At 39.9% G+C, this 20,476-nt stretch overlaps 1 protein-coding gene across 3 annotated transcripts in view; it reads right to left on the bottom strand.

Moving 5' to 3' along the window:
- The window catches only part of nfatc3a (nuclear factor of activated T cells 3a), a 77,964-nt gene extending 57,784 nt beyond the window's left edge, over positions 1–20,180 (bottom strand). The window contains exon 1 of one of the 3 annotated variants that reach the window (XM_026937643.3): positions 19,656–20,180. In XM_026937643.3, coding sequence (XP_026793444.1) covers positions 19,656–19,746 — 91 coding nt within the window. In that variant the 5' untranslated portion in view covers positions 19,747–20,180. The other 2 variants (XM_026937644.3, XM_053229596.1) reach the window with 2 other exon arrangements.
- Positions 20,181–20,476: the final 296 nt, after the last annotated feature.

The raw sequence follows: 20,476 nt of genomic DNA, 5'->3' as shown, positions 1-20,476 counted from the left end.
AATTACAAACTAATTACATTCTTACTCACTGTTAAACATCTTATTTGTGCAGCTTATCATGTCCAATATGCAGCATAGTGCAATATCAACTTTCCAGAAAGAAGCAGTGGGGACGCTCTGGTCTTATTTTAAAGTTTATAAAAGAATGATCGCCACATAAGATAAAGGGCAGCTATACAGTACATGAATAATCCTTTCCATGCACACTGCAAGAATGGTAATACATGAAAATGGTGACAGTAATTATTCATCATTGATTTGATCATTGATCATTGAAATACAGATGGTCTATTAGTCTGCAGGTAGCAAACAGTCTATGGATTCGCCACTCCCATTTGGGGAAGAGGACATGTGAATAGTCAGTAATTTTCTTTCAGTAAAAGAGACTGTGTTTAGGATAATGAGGGTGAGTAACTGTATAAGATTGACAACTCATACCACAAAAATTAAGATTACAGAACAGTGCAAAGTTTAAATTTAATGTAAATTAGCTGGATAAGGTCCTGATCTGGTGAGTGTTATTTTAAAAACATTTTGGTTATGCTTTAAGTGATATACAAGCACAATAAGTAGCATAGTGGTGCAGCATGTAGTGATGCCACCTCACAACTCCATGGTCCTGGGTTCGATCCTGAGCTTGGTTACTGTCTGTGCGTGGTTTCACGTGTTCTCCATGAGGACTCTCCAATTTCCGCCCACCTCCCAAAAACAGGCCAGTAAGTGGACTGGAAAATGACTTCAAATTACCTCTGGGTATGCGTGTATGCCTCGCACCCAGTGTTTCCAGGATAGGCTCCGTATACACCTCGCCCCTGACCAGGATTAAATGGTTGATGAAGATGAATGAATGAGACAGACAGATATCATCCCTGCACAGTGTCAGTAGTGATGACTAAACAACGCTTGTCTGTAGGTGCACTAAATTAGTTCTTTACAAATTCAAATAGTTCATTACAGATTATGTTAATGTATTGTTGAGAACAAAAATAAGGGCTAGTGAAAAGATCACACATCCTGATACTGATGGCCTGAAGCTAGTGGGATGGACTCAAGATCATTAAAGCATCAATGCATAAAATGGTTTTGACGCAATTGTATTACACACACAAATCATTAGGCGGGGAAAGACTGAAAGCAGTGAATGAACTACTGTGACCTGATTTATTAAACCAGTTTGGTTAGAGTCATGATACAAATGATCTAGAACTGGTGGCTCTCCTGTGTTACTAAAGTATGATGTTGCTGACAGATATCACTGCCTATCCTGCTGACAACGACATGTCAGCAGAGGATAAGAAAGCTGATCAAAACATTGCTCAAGAAGTTCATTCCACAGGTAGACAGGATATAGAATAGGTATTTATGTAATAGCTATTTTTACCCACTATTCAGGTTTCAGCAATAATAGTGCTGCATGTCAGAAATGGTCTCTCCATACATGGAGAATGATGTGCTTTTTGTTTTAGGATATTCGCTGCTGATCCAGGCAGCAAATCAAGTTGTCATTCCCTGTGGTGTGAGCGTGGCTAATATGCCGTATGTCCCTATCTTTCAAGGCCGGAGTCCCAGGAGACTGATAAGACAGATTAAAGCAAACAACCAAGTAGATCCCCCCCTCTCTTTCTCCCTCTCTCTCTCCTTTATTGGAGTGCTTTTACATTGTCCTTGTTCGGAGAAGAGTTCGGCTGTCTACAAACAAGCCACCAGGGAATCCGTCCAGACCACAACTCTCGCCCCGGGTCAACAAAGAAGGTACATGCAGTGTACAAACAATGCTCATCTCTCTACTCCAGCAGGAGAGAGAACGTCCTTCTGGACAACGTGATAAAGTCAGAGAAGAAGAGTGCGAACAGCAAAGGAAAATAGAAAATCATTGGAGGCAAAATGCTCCACATAAGTTCATATTTAGAGGTGGAATGTCAGCATGCCTAAAACCAGGAAGCACACCCACTTACTCAAATACTGCACACACACACACACACACACACACACACACACACACACTCCTCCCCGCCCATCAAGTTGGGAAATACATTCAGACGAAGGCACATGATTCAGTCTGTCACCACTACATGGTAACCGGCTCTATTAATAACATCAGTTAAAGAGCACTGCGGCGCGCACACACACACACACACACACACACACACACACGTTTGTCTTACCATCCTTGTGAGGACCCTTCACTGACATACTTATGTATGCAGCTAATTAATGCTACGCCTACACCTAAATCTAACCCCAACCTTACCCTCAGTAGCCTTTTGGCTGTTTCGGCCAAAAAAACAAAAAGTTTTCTTTTGTCAAGGATCATAAGATCATAAGATTCCATAAGATCAAAACTGTCAGATATTCCTACCCTTGTGGGGACATTTGGTCCCAGCCAAGACACTCTCTGTCACTTTCAAAAATCACAAGCACGCAAGTAATGAAATAGTGACATTGTCTATTTAAACACACAAAAGCAGGGAATACATGACAATCCTTTTGACCAGCACTCATACTCTGAGAAGTCTGATAAATATGGAACAGTGTCTCGCTCTCTCTCTCCCGCTCTCTTGTAATGGATTTATTTATAGCAGCCCCACATGACCCGCATGTCACAAGACATCCGTATCCGTGACAACAGAGCTTAGTGGACAGGAGGGACACCAGGCCAGAAAGTCACACATGACTGTGCACTTTGACCCAGGAAGAACACTCAGTGCATTGGAAAGGTCTCCAAAGTACTGTTCACATGGCAGGTCAAATCCGATTTATTAATAGATCTGACAGATAGCTGGAGCTGATTTATTTACATATAGACCTGACAGACAGATGTGACTTATTTACAGATATATGTGATTTATTTATAGATTATCTGATTGATTTACACATGGTCTGATGTCTTTACAGACAGATCTGATTTATTTACAGATATATCTGATTTACTTATAGATAGCCCTGAATATAAAGACAGATCTGATTTATTTACAGACAGGATCATTTTTATTTACAGATAGATCTGATTTAGATAGATCTGATTTATTTACAGATAGATGAGTTTTTATAGATAGGCTAGACCTGCATATCTTTATAGATAGATCTGATGTATTTACAGACACATCTGATTTATTTATAGACAGACCTGACTTAATTACATATACTGTATATCTGACTTACTTACAGATAGATCTGATTGAGATAGATCTGATTTATTTATAAATAGATCAGATTTATAGATATGGTCCATTCTGCACATTACCATTGACCATATCTGATTTGTTGTTTGGACTTCAGTCATAGTGGCTCTCATATCCACCTTGTTTATTATAGTAATGATGCCGGAGTGTAGACTGAGTAATGTGGAGTGGGAAAAAAAAAAAAAAAACAACATAAAATCCAATTTAACTTTTCAAACTGAGCCATATTTAAATGGATTTGAAATCAGATACAAATGTGGTTTGAATTTTGTTGGAAAAACGCAGCCAAAAAAATCCATTTAAAGTGCTTTTTATGGGGTTGTGTTGTACATTAAATGATTCATTCATGTATGTCTTTAATAAGACAAAGCGGTTATTTTCTGTATCTCTGATGCATTAACCCATAAAAATAGTAAATAAACAATGAGCTAATATATGAACCACAAACTACAGAAAGTCTCTCTCTCTCTCTCTCTCTCTCTCAGCTTCTTTCTCTCCATCACTCTGGGATCTGTTCCAATAACGTTCACATTCGCTTAGGAGTTCAGTGAAGATGGCAAACATTGTATTGCGGTTCTGCCTCCCAAAGAACAACAAATCTTTCATCCCAGCTCCAAGTTTACTCAGCACAAACAATGCTGGCCTTCTTCTCCACACATTCACACTTCATTTCTTCATTTAGCACCAATTCACTGAGCCACCACTGTTTGCCTTTTTGTTAACACAAATAAGCAGATGAATGAAATGATGGACAGATACGAGAACGGACCAGTCAAAGAGACAGACTGGTTGACTGAGGACTGAAATGAGCAATGTTTGCTTCAAAGACAGACAATACCATTTAATGAATACTGTTTAATCAGACTCAAGCTTGTAACAAAAGAAAGGAAAAAATTTAATTACATTATGTTACTGATCAAACACCACCTCGACACCAAGGCCTTTAGTGATACTTCAGTTTTTATAACCTCCTGTTTCTATAAAACATGACTGAACTTTAAATGCTAAACTATAAAATTCTGAGCTAATTGCAGATGCCTTGTAAAAGACACTTCTTGATCTTTGACCAAGACTTTTATTTTATGTCACTTTCTTTGACCCACACTTTGACCACAGTTTCAAACTCAGAGGTCCACTAGCTACGTGATAGTGACATTATTCTATTGCAGCCTACTAATTAGCAGTCATGTGCTAGCTAGGCTTCTTATGATGGTGTAAGTAAGTCTTGAAATAATTTACCTTTAAAATACTACCGCAAGTGCCATCACACCAACAATGTTATTTAATAATCATGAAGATGATCTGGTGATGGTAACAGATGCTGTCTCCTGTTGGTGATGGTTCTATCAGAGAGGGTTAGGATTCAAAACTCCAACAGAATGTTCTTGTGCTATAGTCAGGTCATGTTTGAAATTTCAAGCTCTACCCTGTAACACTTCTCCCAGCCTCACCCCCAACACCCTGCCCAAACACACTCGCATATAAACACATAAACACTTGAATGCAGTGAGGTCAGGGAAAGCTACCTGATATCTGCTTACAGCATCGTCTTGAAGCCAAGTGGGAAAGCACCCTGTTAAGGCCAGGATATGACCACCTGTCCCTGGAGATGTGGAGGAAAAACAGTGGGGGGAGACCGACATATCAGTGGCCACACTGACGAAGCAAAGACTGCAATTAGCAGGCAACATTCACACCAAGGGAACCAAAACAATACAATCAGGAGCCACAGTGAAAACTCAAGGACCACATAAAGGAAGGTAACAGGGGCCATGAAGAAAACCAAGGTTACAATAAGCAGGCGAGGGCCACACCAAGGGAAACAATACTACAAAATCAGGGGCCACGGTGAAAAATCAGGGACCACAGTAAGGAAACCGTGGCCACACTGAAGTAAGCATGGCTACACTGAGAAATCAGGGGTTGATTGTGATAAAATTGTAATGGTGCCTTTTAAATCTCCCAGAATAATTACTTGTTAGAACTTGGTAGAACCTGGTAGATACACTATATGGCCAAAAGTATGTGAACACCAGACCATCATGCCCATATGTGGGTCTGTCCCAAACTGTTTCCACAAATTCGAAGCACACAATTGTCTAGAATGTCACTGTATGCTGTAGCATTAAGAATTCCCTTCACTGGAACCAAGAGGTCAAAACCTGTTCCAGCATCACAATGTCCCTGTGCAGAAAGCAAGATCTATGAAGACATGGTTTGCCAAAGTTGGTATGGAAGAACTAGAATGGACTGCACAGTGCCCTGACCTCAACACCACTGAACACCTTTGGGATGAACTGGAATGCTGACTGAGCGCCAGGCCTCCTCACCCGACATCAGTGCCTGATCTCACTAATGCTCTTGTGGCTGAAAGGGCAGAAATCCCCAAAGCCATACTCCAAAATCTAGTGAAAAGCCTTCCCAGAAGAGTGGAGGTTATTATAACAGGAAAGGGGGACTAAATTTATAATCGGAGATTCAATAAGCACATATAGGTGTGATTAGTCAGGTGTCCACAAACCTTGGGCCATATAGTGTAGTTACTATTAATGAAGATTTTTGTGGTAGTAGAGAAGTGACTTGAGTCACTTTGTCATTCTGTGACAATGATGTTTGCACTGTTTTCAGCTCCACTCTATGTCTTGGCGAATCTCAAACAGTACCTGGGCACGCGTGGCAGTGGAAAAAGGGGCAAAGTGTAATTTGCTGAGCTGAGCCGTGCCGGACCTTCTGGTGAAAAAGCACTAAAAGGTTACAATAAGTAATATGAGGCCACATTAACCAAATGAAGGCCACAGTGAGCAATTAGAAGCCACACCAAAGAAAGTATAGGGTTGCAAGCCAAACCTTTAGCATTCGATAGAGAATTTAATACATTTCACCACTAAGCATGGCCAAAAAAGAAGGTAGAGGCTGTATGACTGCCACTGCCACTGACAGACCAGAGATTTTTCCTCTGAGGCTGGGGGCAAAGTTTATTCACATTTATTCTTTGTTCTTCAAAAAAAAAAAAAAAAACTCCTAAATAACCTTTAAAGATATAAGTGGTGATCTTTTTGAAAGCCAGTGACTATGTCTTACTCAGAAGACTTGAGTGTGGATAGGCTACTGCTGCACATATGTAAGCCTCCTCTCCTGACTAAAGACTTCGGCTCGATGAAGAGTGCAATAACCTTGAGTGTATATAACTCAAGGTATGTATAAGTGTATTTAAGTTTGTCATAGGGGTTATGACTGAAATGTCACAAACTTATAGATCAGATCATGATTTACATAGAAACCAATCTGAGGGTGGGGGGAAAGGAAAACCACGCTGATGACATCATCAAGTGACGTGTAATCTCACTTTTGCTGTCATATTGATTGAAAGGGTTCAGTAATAAATATTGAGAACAAATTCTAGTTGAAACTTAGATCTAAGCTCCTGAACAAGTTCTTATACATAAAAGTAAATAAAAACCAAATAGAAGTCAGCTGGCAAGAAAAAACTTAAATTCAATTATGTGTTCATTTTATTTTGCCGCATGTAATACTAAAAAGGGTGTGGCTTCATGCGAAACAGTGCACCAATAACAACACAGTTACCATTTTTATGCCTCTTAACCTATTTTACAGTGAGTATGACTAGGAGGACAAGTGATTTGAGGAATGTGTTGAGGTGTCCCTACTTAGAGCAGTTGTTCATTACCGTGATCTGGTTAAATAAGGAGTCCTAAGCGGCTTTGCTGTTCCTAAGCTAATAACGGCAGGAAATCGCTGCAGCTCACCACACCACGCACAGGCTGCTCTGAGATATGACGCAGCCAAGGGTTGGTGTGCCTGGTGGGGTAAATGCAGGACGTTGTTCCCTCTCTGGATCTAGTCTGCACCTGTGTGTGTGCATGTGCATGTGACGTCACCCAGGGATGCTCATTAGTGGATAAAGCAGATAGCACAGGAATACACACTATCAAAGGAACAGTGCATCACAGTAAACAAATACAGATGAACACACACACACACGCACACAATTTCAATATTTCCTCTTACAGTATTTCACTTATCAGAAATGTTTCAAAAAATATAAGTTTAAAAAATTAATTAACAATTTGGAAAAGGGTCCCTGGAGGACTAGTTTCCCAGCATGCAACTGTGTGCTCTCAGTGCTGGTCCCAAGCCCGGTTAAAATTGGGGAGGGTTGCGTCAGGAAGGGCATCCGGCGTAAAAACCTTGCCAAATCAAATACGCGGACCAATGATCTGCCATGGAGACCCCTAACGGGAGCAGCCGAAAGAGGAACAACAACAACAACAACAATTAACAAGTTGAAAAAAAAAACTCAAAAATATTTGTGTACATGTGGTCAAATACGCACACGCACACACAGTGTTCAGGCTGTGAAGTGCAAACCTAACTTCCTCTCAAGGTCAATTCCTGAACTACAATACTTACACAACATCCTGGCTTCTGCGAGTGTGTGTGTGTGTGTGTGTGTGTGTGTGCGCGCACACTTTTGTTCTGTGGGGACAGGTGTAACCTAAGCCAGGGTTCCCGTTGTGAAGCAGCGCTGTCTCATTAACAGCAGCCTTCTCTTTTTGCACCAAAACAGTCCAACAGTCTTCTCTCGTTCACTTCAACGTACAAAAAAAATGTAACCTACATTTAGAAGGTTTTGATGAAAAAAAAAAGAAACACAACAGGAGAAATGCGTCATCACTGAGCATGCAGTAGCTTGGCGAAAAAGCTTTTATTCCGCTCCTGTTTCTAAGAACTGCTGGCAGAGTGCCTTTACTTTTAAACATACAGTCCCTGGAGCAGGCCTCGGACTAGCACACACACACACACACCCACACACACACACACACACACACACACACACACACACACACCTGCAGGCCTGTCCACACAACAGCTCCCAACTACAGCCTGTGTGCGTGTGTGTATGAAAAATTTACTAAGTGAGAGAGATATAAACAGTGAGAAACTCAGTGTACCTTAATCAAAGGTCATTCGCTTTACTTTGGTTTGAATTAGTCTAGATTATAATTCCCAAATCTATTTCCTCTTTGTGATAAAATCCACTATACACCAGCTAAAGCTCTAAACCTTTTAACAATCACTGGATCTAAAATGCAGCCTATTTCCCCGACCTGAGGTCGGTTACATCACTGACAAGCGACGGACGTCTGCTGTGCTGCCCGACGGCGGTCTAAGCCAACACCAATGTATGTTTGCCTTCTAAATAAAGCTCTCTGATTAAGGCGTCCCACACTATGATAACGTTACAGGATCAACAAAGCTCAGCTGGCAGAAAGAGCCAGCGCTTCAGCTCCAGCCACCCTGAACCGTGTCTGTCACAGATAAATTTATTTCCTAGGGAGATCAATGGAGATATGCTGTAGTGTTTTTATGATGTACAATAAAGCAGTTACAGTATTTGTTAGTCTCAAAAGCTGTTATTACATTTTGTTACTCAACATGGCCAAGAACCGCCTAATATCACAGGAAGAAGCTACTCTACTAAAGCTAAAGGCCAACCACAGACCGTCATTTTTTATCACATGTCGGAGGAGGATATTGTGAAAATTGGGCTTCAACAAAAATACATCTGTTACAGCCTAAAAACACAAACTGCTCTGAAGAAAACTGTCGTCACAAAAGTTAGTTTCATTGTCGCACTCATTAAACATGGTGCATAGAAATATGTACATAATGGTGAAGATCATATTAGTTGTGGCCTGTGAAGTACACCAACATCATTATAAAAAGATTCTTCTACAAAGTGACACAATATTCTGGCTTTATAAACTTGAATGCAAGGTCATGCTTCAGACAATAACATTAAAAACATCAAAACTCGGCAAGAGCTAACGTGCAGGAACGTCCCACACAAAGCATCTCTGAGAAATGTTCATATGAAGGAAGCGAGCATGGCAGATAGGGCTGTTGAATAGGGCTGATGAATGTGTACGGTTTTAGTTATTTTGAGAAATTCATGCAGTTATTCAATCAGCCAATCATGTAGCAGCAGCACAATATATAAAATCATACAGTAATGTTCACATCAAACATCAGCAAGGGGGAAAAAGTGTGATCTCAGTGACTTTGACCATAGCATGGTTGTTGCAGCTATAAGTATTTCAAAACTGTTTATCTCCTGGGATTTTCACAAGCAACAGCCTTTAGAGTTTACACAAAATGGTGCAAAAAACAAAAACATCCGGTGCGTGGCACTTCAGCAGCTGGAAATGTCCTATCGATAAGACAGAGGAGTCAGACAGAGGAGACTGGCCAGATTGTTTGGAGTTGACAGGAAGGCTACGGTAACTCCAATAACCACTCTTTACAACCGTGATGAGGAGAAAAGCATCTCAGAATGCACAAAACCATCCAACCTCAAGGCTGATGGGCTACAACAGTAGAAGTCCCCATCAGATTCCACTCTTGACAGCCAAGAACAGGAATCTGAGGCTACAATGGACACAGGCTCAGTGAAAGTGGACAGTTGAAGCTCAGAAAAATGTCACCTGAAGCTCTTGACCTGTATCTGCAGGATTTTACGGATTGTGCTGCTGCCACATTATTGGCTGATTAGATAATTTCGTGAAAGTGCAGGGGTATAGATGCTCTTATTAAAGTGGCCGGTGAGTGAATATTTATAAAAATAATGTTAATTAGTTTTACTAAAAAAATAAGTGAGTTACTTATAAAGTGTATATAGAAAGACCTACACACTCACTCACACTCACACACACATTATGATCATCACTAAGGGAAAATCCCTCTTATATATGTCTACCTTTAAATTATGTACTACCTTCAGTGTGACTCAGATAAAAAAAAAGTCATGGGCGTATAAGAAGGGACCACTCACACATGCCAATCATCCCTCCCTCCAACATGTGGCTATGAGTTACACATTGGTAATTACACAACGGTTCAGAAGGTACATTTTGTAAGACTTGGGGACAGTGAGAAAGGGAAGGAAACGAGGTGGTGACCCAGCGCCGAGTGGGATCAGGCATACTGATTAAGACACCATTTTTAATTTAACAACTGAAATTTTATGCCCTTATTCATTTTACAGATCTGGGTTTTGTACGTGGCTTGAAGTGTTCTCATGATGTCAAGACTGTCGATAGAAAGGTTGAAAGAAGGACTAATTCAGGAATATAATTTCCTTTTCTTTGGCACAAAAATCTGCACCACTTTTAGTCCACCATCAGTACATAGCCAAACCAAAATCTAATCTAAAAAAATCTAATGTCAAAAAAATATATTAAGACACAAATGATAGTACTGTAAACATGTTTGCTCTAAAATTGCTTTAAATACATCTGAAGTAGAGACAACAAACTCTAAACCCATGTGCAGTGGTCTGTAGTGTCTTCCACCTCTTCCTGCTTTTTATTTGTGAGTAATAATAACAAATTAATGTCCAGTACTATATTTTAAGTATTTCCATTTTGATACAATGCACCACTTTCAAACACACGGTTCTGAAATGAACAGCTGTCTCTTTGCTCAATGTGAGTAATATGTTCCCTATGGTAGGAGCAGGACCTTTCTATTTTACATCACTACACTGCAGGAGAGAAACGTGCATAAATTACACAACAAGCAATTAAAAATTATAATTAAGGCTACAAATGAGTTTTAACCAATTCAGCACGGTGAGCTAATCACTGAATCACTTAACTGTGCAGGTGGGGGATTTTAGGTGGGGGATTTTTTTTTTTTAGATTTGGGGTCGTATGCAGGCCAAATATGCAAACATTTTACTGGTCGTTATATGTTCATGTCTGAGAAAATCGTATTAACATTAACATTAACACGGCAACACAATCAGTCTGGGTGAATTGTTCGCGATGATAAAAGGAGATTTTTGAGGTGGAGGGAGGTTTCAACATTAAATTACTTTTGATCAATGTGTAATAAATCATCATAAAAACATAATTTTAGCCATGTGTGTATCAGAACAAGGAAATTAAATCAATATCTGAGCATGATGTTGGACAGCACTGTTCACACTTTAATATAAATCTTTTAATGAAAGATTTTGAAAATATGATTTACAGGAAAGCAAATTTTTAGCATAACATAATAAAGAGACAATTTAAGACAATAAGACTCAACAATAAAAATTATGACTCATGAAAGAGCTTATTTGAAAAAAGCAAAAAAGGTCATCTTTGAAAAAATTTCAATCTATGATTGAAAAAATTCCTGCTTGACACTTGAAGTGTGCGTATTTTCATAAACCTCCCACTTATATTGATGTATATAATACTATTGACGGATGTGATATTAGATCTAAATCGAACTCGAAAACGAAACTTTTATTGTTGAGCAATGAATTATATCACAAGGTCTCAAGGTCGATGGTATAAAAAAAAATTACGTGGTATACACACACACACACACACACACGCACTTAAAGAGAGACAGGCAGCTGCATTCATGATTTCTATCTTTTCAAGCCTTTAATGCGCTACTGGGTTCATGCCTCGTTTCCTCAGAATACCAAACATGGCAAACAGAAAGCTGTAACCCTTTCATTCAAACTAAAAAACATTAAACTTACAGTTCTGCTGCCTGGCTGTCACTGAATCTACAGTCTGGGCTAGAAAGAAATCAGACCCAGTGTCGCTTCTTCTTACCATTCTCACGACTATTTGTGCTGCTGTCATGCTTCATTCCATAAAAATCCTAAATAATCCTCCTTAAGACATTTGTCAACAACAATTAATCAGATATGGATACCAAAAATGAAATTTTTATCTCTAATTAAATCCTGTTAGCCCATTTATATCAGCCAGTCCTAAATATAATATCAGATTAATTACTTCCTTCTATGGTTTAGACAACACAAACATCACAAACTGTTACTGTATGACTAATCCGGAGAGGTTTCTGTGTCTGTCCTCACATGTTCCTGCACTCCAGCTCGCCGAGTTTTAAATGCGAGAGTTCAATGCTGGTAACGGTACAGGCAAGCTGATGCAGAGCAGCCTGCACAGGCTTCAGTTACACTAAATTTAAACTAGACAAATGCCACACATATCTGCTCGTGCCTCGCCCTGGGAAACAAACGACTCCCGCTCACACTCGCCATGTTCAAGCCATTGGTGCATAAATTCTCATTCCATCTTTACACACACTGTCCCTGAGGTAGGGAGAGACAAAATCAGGGGTACGCAAAATTACAAAAAGAACACCATGTGACTAGGATAACGCTGTCAAGGCCTTGTTCTAATTACACTGTCATCTTGAGTGCTAAAGTTTATTAATGGACTTGTCATATTGGTGAGTCTTTAATCTGCCTAATCTAGTACATCTGATGTCGTAAACACAGACACGAACACAGATACGAATATGCACACACACACACACACACACACAGACACGCACACACATATGAAACAAACTATAAGGTTCACTGAGTTTCTGGGACTGAGCAGCCTATCGTGTTCCCTCCATATATTCTCCATGTACAGTGTATCAAGATGCTGGTTCACACATTTGGGTTGAATATTAACTGAGCTGAGTCGGGGTCTTTAGTGAGTCAGCATGTGCCTGTCTCTGTTTATCGCTGCCTAAACAATGCCTGAGTCACTAACAGCTGAGGAGCAGGCTTCATTGTCTGTGAGGCCGTTGTCTAATGATGCTGTTGTCTCTTGAACACACAGCACATGATTATTATGACATACATACCCACACAATAAACATGATGGCTTATTAATATACAAAAAGAAACAACTCTCTGAGAGACCGTTAAAGTTTTGAGTTAAACGAGGCATGATTTTTGTCCAACGTCTCCTTGTGAAGCTGACTGAGATGACCCGCTTCTCACTTTTCCATGCAGACACACTCGCAAACTCACCTGGGGACGTGGCACACAGCATTCTCGCTCAGCTCTGCGGGCACGGCCGGCTCACAGGGGAGTCCTGCTTCAGAGGAGCTAAAGGAGTCGAGTGTGTGCCCTCTGTTGCTTTCAGCCGTGGCTGAAAATAACCGGCCTTGAGAGCGATGTAATTTCAGTCTTTCCCACGACTGAGACAGCAAGCCAGACACGAGCGCTCCAAACAATCTCAGTGTTCACCGGCGCGCCCCCATTTACTCCTCACACGACTTCTACATTCGTCTCTCTGCACCTCTCTGCGTCCTGCCTGCTGTTAAACTATGACTCGTTACAATCTGAGACATGTGTGAAAACCTACCAGTAGCCACGTTTTGAGGTAATGAGTGACTTATAAAGCTTTGATAAGTAAGAGCGTGAGAAAAGACGAATCTTTGTAAAAGCAACCATTCGTTATGGTAATCATTGAGCTATATTATGCATGCATCACACTCGGTTAAGCGCAAAAGCTGTGTAACTGCGTAACTTCTTGGTAGTTTGACTTGCTAAATCAAATTCTCACATCCTGAAAGGAAAGGGGCTAAAGCACGGCGCAACGATGTAATGACAGAAACTGAACTGCCAGACAAGTGCCGCGGGAGGTGACGAGGGTGAGAGAGAGAGAGTCTCTGAGAGGGCGAGAGAGAGAGTCTGGAGACGGAGGAAATTACCGAAAGATAGGCTACCTTTCCTGTTCCTGTCTCAGTGGGAGAGAAACGGTGGTTCGTCTGTCCCTCCCCTTACATTCCACTGCCATCTGAGGACCACATGGCATGCCTGGGCACACAGCCAGATACACACACACATACACACACACACACACACACAACAAACACCATATCTAAAAGTTCACAGTGCCCCTTCTAATGCCACCTCCACACGTGAAAGACAAGCTGCCGAACTCAAGGCCACACTATTGTTATAACACCAAAAGACCGATTTCTCCAGGTAGATTATTTCTTACTGTAAGGTGGGAAACTTATGTAATCAAACACAAAACCACACACACCAACAGTTTTGCTCTGCTAATTTATCTTTTACACCAGTCAAGTCAGAAATGTAAGAAAGCCAAGAAGCAAGGTTCTATCTGTAACTTGGTCATGATTGAGATCACATAATTGCTACGTAAAATGGTCAATTCCTCCTTATACAGAAGCAAAGTCACAGAGGAACTATTTTATTTTTTTACAAGCTGCAATGGCAGGCAGTTCAGGGAACAACACGTGTACATTGACGTCACTTGTATTTTTGTTATACACAAGCATTTTACATATAATTCCTAAATGTTTGCCGTGACAAACCAGGGCTAAATCAGGGTTTATTGCAAATATCATCATAAAAATATCCACATTGACTGCAGACACATCATTTATTTGTTAAAAAAAAAAAAAAAATCTGAAATAAGAGCTGGGTGATATGACAACATGATATCCTTATTGTGATAACTATTAACATACCAACAGTTTCTTTCTGTTTTTTGTTAAATAAAGTTTCTGTAGTACTGTGTATTAAATGTACTGTATATTAAAAAACACATCATCACCTACCAACTTTAGGCACGAAAGAAGTCTGACTACACAGTGGACGGCCAAGAGAGAGAAAGAGTGAGAGTGTACACAGACAGGAGTGAGAGAGAGAAAGAGTTTTGAGGACTGAAGGAGTTTTAGCTTCATTTAATTGTTCTCTAACTCTGTGGGAAGCTAGTGAATGATAGCTGCTAGCTGACTTGTCCTCACTGTGGAGTTTGTATCGTTGCCCAGTTCTGAAGTTGCTGCGCTAGCGAACTAAAGATAGCTGGTTGTGACATCCCTGTATCTTTGTATTTCAAACACGGTTATATCGGGTGAGAGCGAGTGATTCGACCCCTTTGCTCACATGATCTGTTTTTTTAATCCTCTGCTGTGAGTTTGGTTAGCATGCTAACACTATCCAGTTCATGCCAAACATTTTAACAGGCTGGAGAACAAAATACACAGATTAGCTAACAAAATATACAGTGAACACAAATCAAGTAAAAAAAAAATTGGCAACGGCAAGGGGTTATAGTTTTGTTCACTCCATTATATTTTATCAAACTAGCTACAGTTAGCAAGCTAGCTGCATCTAACTTAGCCTCAGGGAAAGCCTCTACTTTCAGGTGTTAGTATTGTGCAAGCAGCGTGCTGTGCAACATTTTTCCCTTCAACCAGAGCTTATGCTGCATTTGTGGTGCCTTGTAAGTGGTAATTTGCGAGCTGTAATAACATAATTTCCCACTTTAGGATGTTCAACATGAGACGTGAGGAAAAAAAAAAAAAAACACGTGGGCACCTCCACAGAAGAGTGTCTTTTGTTTGCTTTGTTAGAGCACATAAAGCTCATAAAAAGCTACTTTAACCTCATGTTTACAGTTACAGGCCTGAGTGGCTATTGGCTCTGTTCAACTATAGTGAACTTCAAACATTCATGCAACATTATAGACTGAAATTGCAGCACAGCAACAACAGCACACAATAGCAAGTAGCCTTAGCAACAAGCTAGCTGGCTAACATTTGTGATAAATCTAATGTTGATTATTACATTCTCAAAACGGCATTTAGTATGGTCAGTGTGTCTAAGCACTGTGTCTATATTAACTGATTTAAAGCTGCTATAAACTCATTTATACTGCTATAAACTCATTTATACTGCTATAAACTCATTTAAAATTAGAAAAGTGGTACTTTGCATGGCCATGTTGAATTTATGTCACTCCATAAACGGGAAAAGAATTCGTAGCTTAGGAGACTACCCCAAGTTGACAAGTTGAAATTTCAGGTTGAGGGGACGAAATACAAGTTGTAACTTTGCCTCGAACGCAGCATCATGTTACATGATTACGCACTGCTTATGATAGAGCAAAGCGAGCATGGTTACGCTGCAGTATCGGCGATGCATTGGCACTGCAGCTGGATCAGGCACTCACAGAGAGAGCTAACCGCAGACAGTAGCTAAAAGACGAGCCATCGTCTAGCTAACTGTCACACTAACATTGATTTGCACAATAATAAAAGTCGTATTCTAATAACACTTCTGTAACGCTGAGCTAACACTCATGAGTTGCAAATACTTAGGCTACGTCCCAAACCACATATGATTCTACACTTTTGGTGTTGTTACAATTTAGGCATGCTACTTAGGGTTCATCGCACTCACAGCAGTGAGATATATATAGCGTATAACCTGCAATAGCAATATCCTGTAACTTTATTAGAAAATATCACGAAAATATTAATTGCAAAAAAAATTAATAAATAATGACACTTCTAATTACGAGCAATGCTTTTACTTGACCTGTTGCAACGACTACTTATGTTTAATTACACAAAAAGCTGACGCAGCGTCTATCTGATTCTCACTATGAGTGTGTATGAATGTCTTGCAGCATATCTTTCATGGCAAATAGATTTTGTGCGTTTGTTTTGTCTGGTATACGTTGACGTTAAACTTTCAACACCTCCACAGTGGTTGATAGACAGAAGTGCTTAATCTCCTTTGCAATAAATAAATTCCAACCTTAACCACAGGCGGTATGAAACCAGCAGCATGTAATTATCCACTATACGAGGCAAATGCCAGACATATCTTAGCCACTTCACACGTATGACATAAACATGGTGCGTTTTCACGTTGTAGGAAAAATACAGGCTAAAGCCAGTGCGGAATCTGCTTCAACAAGGATGCGACACACTTCCCAGGCCTGAGCGCTGGCTCATTCAACACTCTCATGTCATGTCATTCAGCGCAACACTAACGTGTGTGTTCATCTGTACAGAATCTCCACAAGGGCCAGAGACGCAGTGTGTAGAGAGATCAGATGTGCACAGCAGATGCTTCAGTTTCCATCAGTCAGCCCAAATCCACTTCAAACCAAAACCTTCTCTGCTTTATTATTATTATTATTATTATTATTATTATTATTATTATTATTATGGATTAAATTAGGAAGGTGTGAACTGAGTAAAAGACTTCCCAGGGTTTAATTTCAACAGACTTAAGACAAAAACACAAGTTTCCACAGATTTAAGACAAAAACACATAAGTCAAGGCTCTTAAAAAAAAATTTATCTTGGGTGGAAAGTATGTAGAGGTGATTGAGGGAAAATTAAAAATGTGACCTTTTTTTTTTTTTTTTTAAACTTCATAATGAATCAGAGTATCAAAATTTTCTTGTCCATCAAATAAACCAGAATTAATTCATGTAGAATTAATGTTTTTTTTTTACAGGCAAATATTACACGTGGTGGTTTTCTGCGGTGTATTATTCACACCGTCAGCGAGTAATGTGATGACTTCAGAGGTGACAGTTAAGTTTTGTAGTTTAATTATCCCGCTCTTACCATCTAAATAACTTTAGACCTAATGCCAAACTTTTTAGCAGCTACACACAAACAAGCCCAATCACCAGCTAATAGCCTGCGCCATGCTGCAGCACGCTGGCTCTATAAACGCTGCTTTGCATACAAGATGGGGCGTTTGCACTCAGGCTTCGCTTGTACAATAAAAATACAAAACACATTCATACATGTCCACCCACACACACACCCAAAGCATGGCGGGCTGACTTTGTACAAATCTGTTTCCTTCTCGACACACTTGAGCAGACTGACAGATATCAGACTGACTTGTGTATCATTTTCCAAACACACATTTGTTTTCTGTCTTCACAATTAAAAAAAAAAAAAAAAACAGCACACAAATTTGAATTAAACTGGTCAGCTTATAAATGTCACAGCCTAGGCACGCACGCACGCACACACACACACACTCACATGCAGGAGTCAAAACAAAAACATGTTTCTCTGCCATGAATTCTGCTCACAGCTGTTATTATAACCCTATTGATAAGTGTAACATTTGGAGAAATATGCACTAGCCTCGAGGTGTACTGTAAACTTATGTAACGTTGTATCTTGTTAATTTAGTTAGATTTGCATATGACATATGATTGAGTGATTTAATGTCACACGCAATTAAACGCTGGCACGAGGGAAACGCCCTGCACAACTTCCTTTACGCTTTATAACTTTTCAGTGCTGGGCTGATCCTTAAAACATGCTAAATAAATGAATATTTCCCTAATACGCCATCCAAATACAACAACGTTCATCTATAATATTCTTGTTTTGCAACTATTTTTTTTTTCAAACTCTTTACATTATTAAAAATAAAATCACATTATTACATTACACTATATCTAAACAATTTCATTCTTAATAACTGAGAAAGTAGATAATAAATAATATCCAGGTTTTCATTACACTTTGTAAAAAAATTTTTTTCTTCTGTGATATTTTGAATGAATGAATGAATGATTGCAGCAATGTAAAATTAATTTCCTCTGAAACATCCTCATTATAGTAAATTTTAAATAGATATTACTTAAAAAGTACATATCATAGTAATATCACTTAGAACAAATTCTAAGTGATAAATGAATAAATGAATAAATACATTTTGCAAAATTAAAATAAGATATAAATAATAACAACAGATTTTGTCTTAATAAAAGAAGAGAAGCTGCTGATGGTTTATAACGCCTGGAACGTAAATGATAACTTGTTTCCCAGACATTCCACAACATTAATTGTAACTGTAAATGGATAAAAAAAAAAGGATGTTGTTCTTTAATAAAAAATTCACAGATTGCTGTGGTGTAAGAGGAATAAACCACGTTGGTGTGTGCTGTTAGATGAAATCAACTACAGCTGATCAACTAATCAATTATTAATACATTATTATAAATTATTATAAGTAAAACTTCACTGTATGAATAAATAAATAGACGAATAAATAAATCAGAGGAAGAAGAAAGGTATCACTGCATCATTCTCACACCAATAATCAGATTATTTAGAGAATATTTAGAGGCTGAGTAATTACTGCTCATAATATTTACAAAAAGAGAGTGTGTATAAATATTTACAAAAAGAGAGTGTGTATAATAAACAAACAATCAAACAATTAAACCCAGTGACGTGCAGAATCACATCTGTCACCAAATGAACTGGCAAACTAGCTGAACAGGAATAATTTACTACTTTGTGTGTGTGTGTGTGTGTGTGTGTGTGTGTTTCATGTGCCAGCTGAAACAGCTCTCCTGTCACTTAACTTGTAGCTTTAATTTTCAGTTTGATGGCTAGCAGGATAACTTTTAAAAACAGCCCAGACATGTTGCAGTTTGCTAACTTTTTAGCCAGTATCTCCGACACACACTCTACACACACACTCTACACACACCCCACACACACTAGCACAATAAACAGTGTGTCAAAATGTCAAACCAGTAAAAATGACATAGTCGTATGTTAGTGTGTGGTTTATGGATTAACACACACACACACACACACACACACACGCACACGCGCGCGCGCGCACACACTCCATTAACTTACAAACACTTCAGTTGTGCAGACACAAAAACCCGGCAGAGCTGAGGGCAGGGGAGCATGCCGGTTCAGGGGTGAGAGCAGTGTTTTGAGGAGAAAGGGAAAGCTACACCACTACAAACTAAAAGAAAAGAGAAGAAAGGAGATGAGAGGAGGTGTGAAAGTGCAGGGAGAAAGTGCAGTACTGACCTGCGGGGCCTGGCGGCGGCTGCTGGCCGTCCTCACCGAAGATCAGCCTGAAGTCCAGCTCCTCATTCCCGCTGCAGTCTGCACTACTCATCGGCTTTGACAGCTCGGCTTGTGTCCTGTCTATCCGCGCCACCGGCTCCCTCCTCACTGTCACAACATTTACTGACGTCAACAATAAACCAGCGGCTCCCTCCTCACTGTCACAGCGTTTACTACAGCAAACAATAAAGCAGCTCAACTTTCTGAATCCTGCACCACCCCGAGTGTCAAGTTTTTCTAAAGCGCGCGCGCTCGTGTTCTCTCTCTCTCTCTCTCTTTCTCTCTCTCTCTCTCTCTCTTTCTCTCTTTCTCTAAGAGTGAGTATTCATGCAGAGTTCAGCTGATCCTCTCAACAACTTTGCAATGAGCCGAATATTTTCATCCGCTGTTTATCAACACACTGCACACTGTAATCTCTCTTTCTCTTTCTCTCTCTCTCTCTCTCTCTCTTTCTCTCGCTCCGTGTCTCACTCTATCCCAACTTTTACTAACAGCGCGTGACAGGGCAGTTCCAGCGGTGACGTCAGCAAAGTCGGCATGCAACACAGGGGCGCGAGCGCGCGCGCACACGCACACGCACCCTCGCACGCACACGCACACGCACACGCCGTGCTCGCGCAAGGTGCTCATGGGTACTGAAGTTCAGTTCCCTCTGCCAGTAGCTGTAATGGTGAATCAGGCAGTTAGGGTCACTATGTTAAAATAAGAGCAGAGAATTACATATGAACAGCTTGTTCGGATGCAGTTTGTTAAACACAACATTTTCTTATCATTCTTATTTA

This window comes from Pangasianodon hypophthalmus, chromosome 25 (assembly GCF_027358585.1).
Source record: "Pangasianodon hypophthalmus isolate fPanHyp1 chromosome 25, fPanHyp1.pri, whole genome shotgun sequence".
Classification (NCBI taxonomy): domain Eukaryota; kingdom Metazoa; phylum Chordata; class Actinopteri; order Siluriformes; family Pangasiidae; genus Pangasianodon; species Pangasianodon hypophthalmus.
Note: the sequence above shows the minus strand (reverse complement) of the source record. Positions and strands in the feature narration are given on the sequence as shown.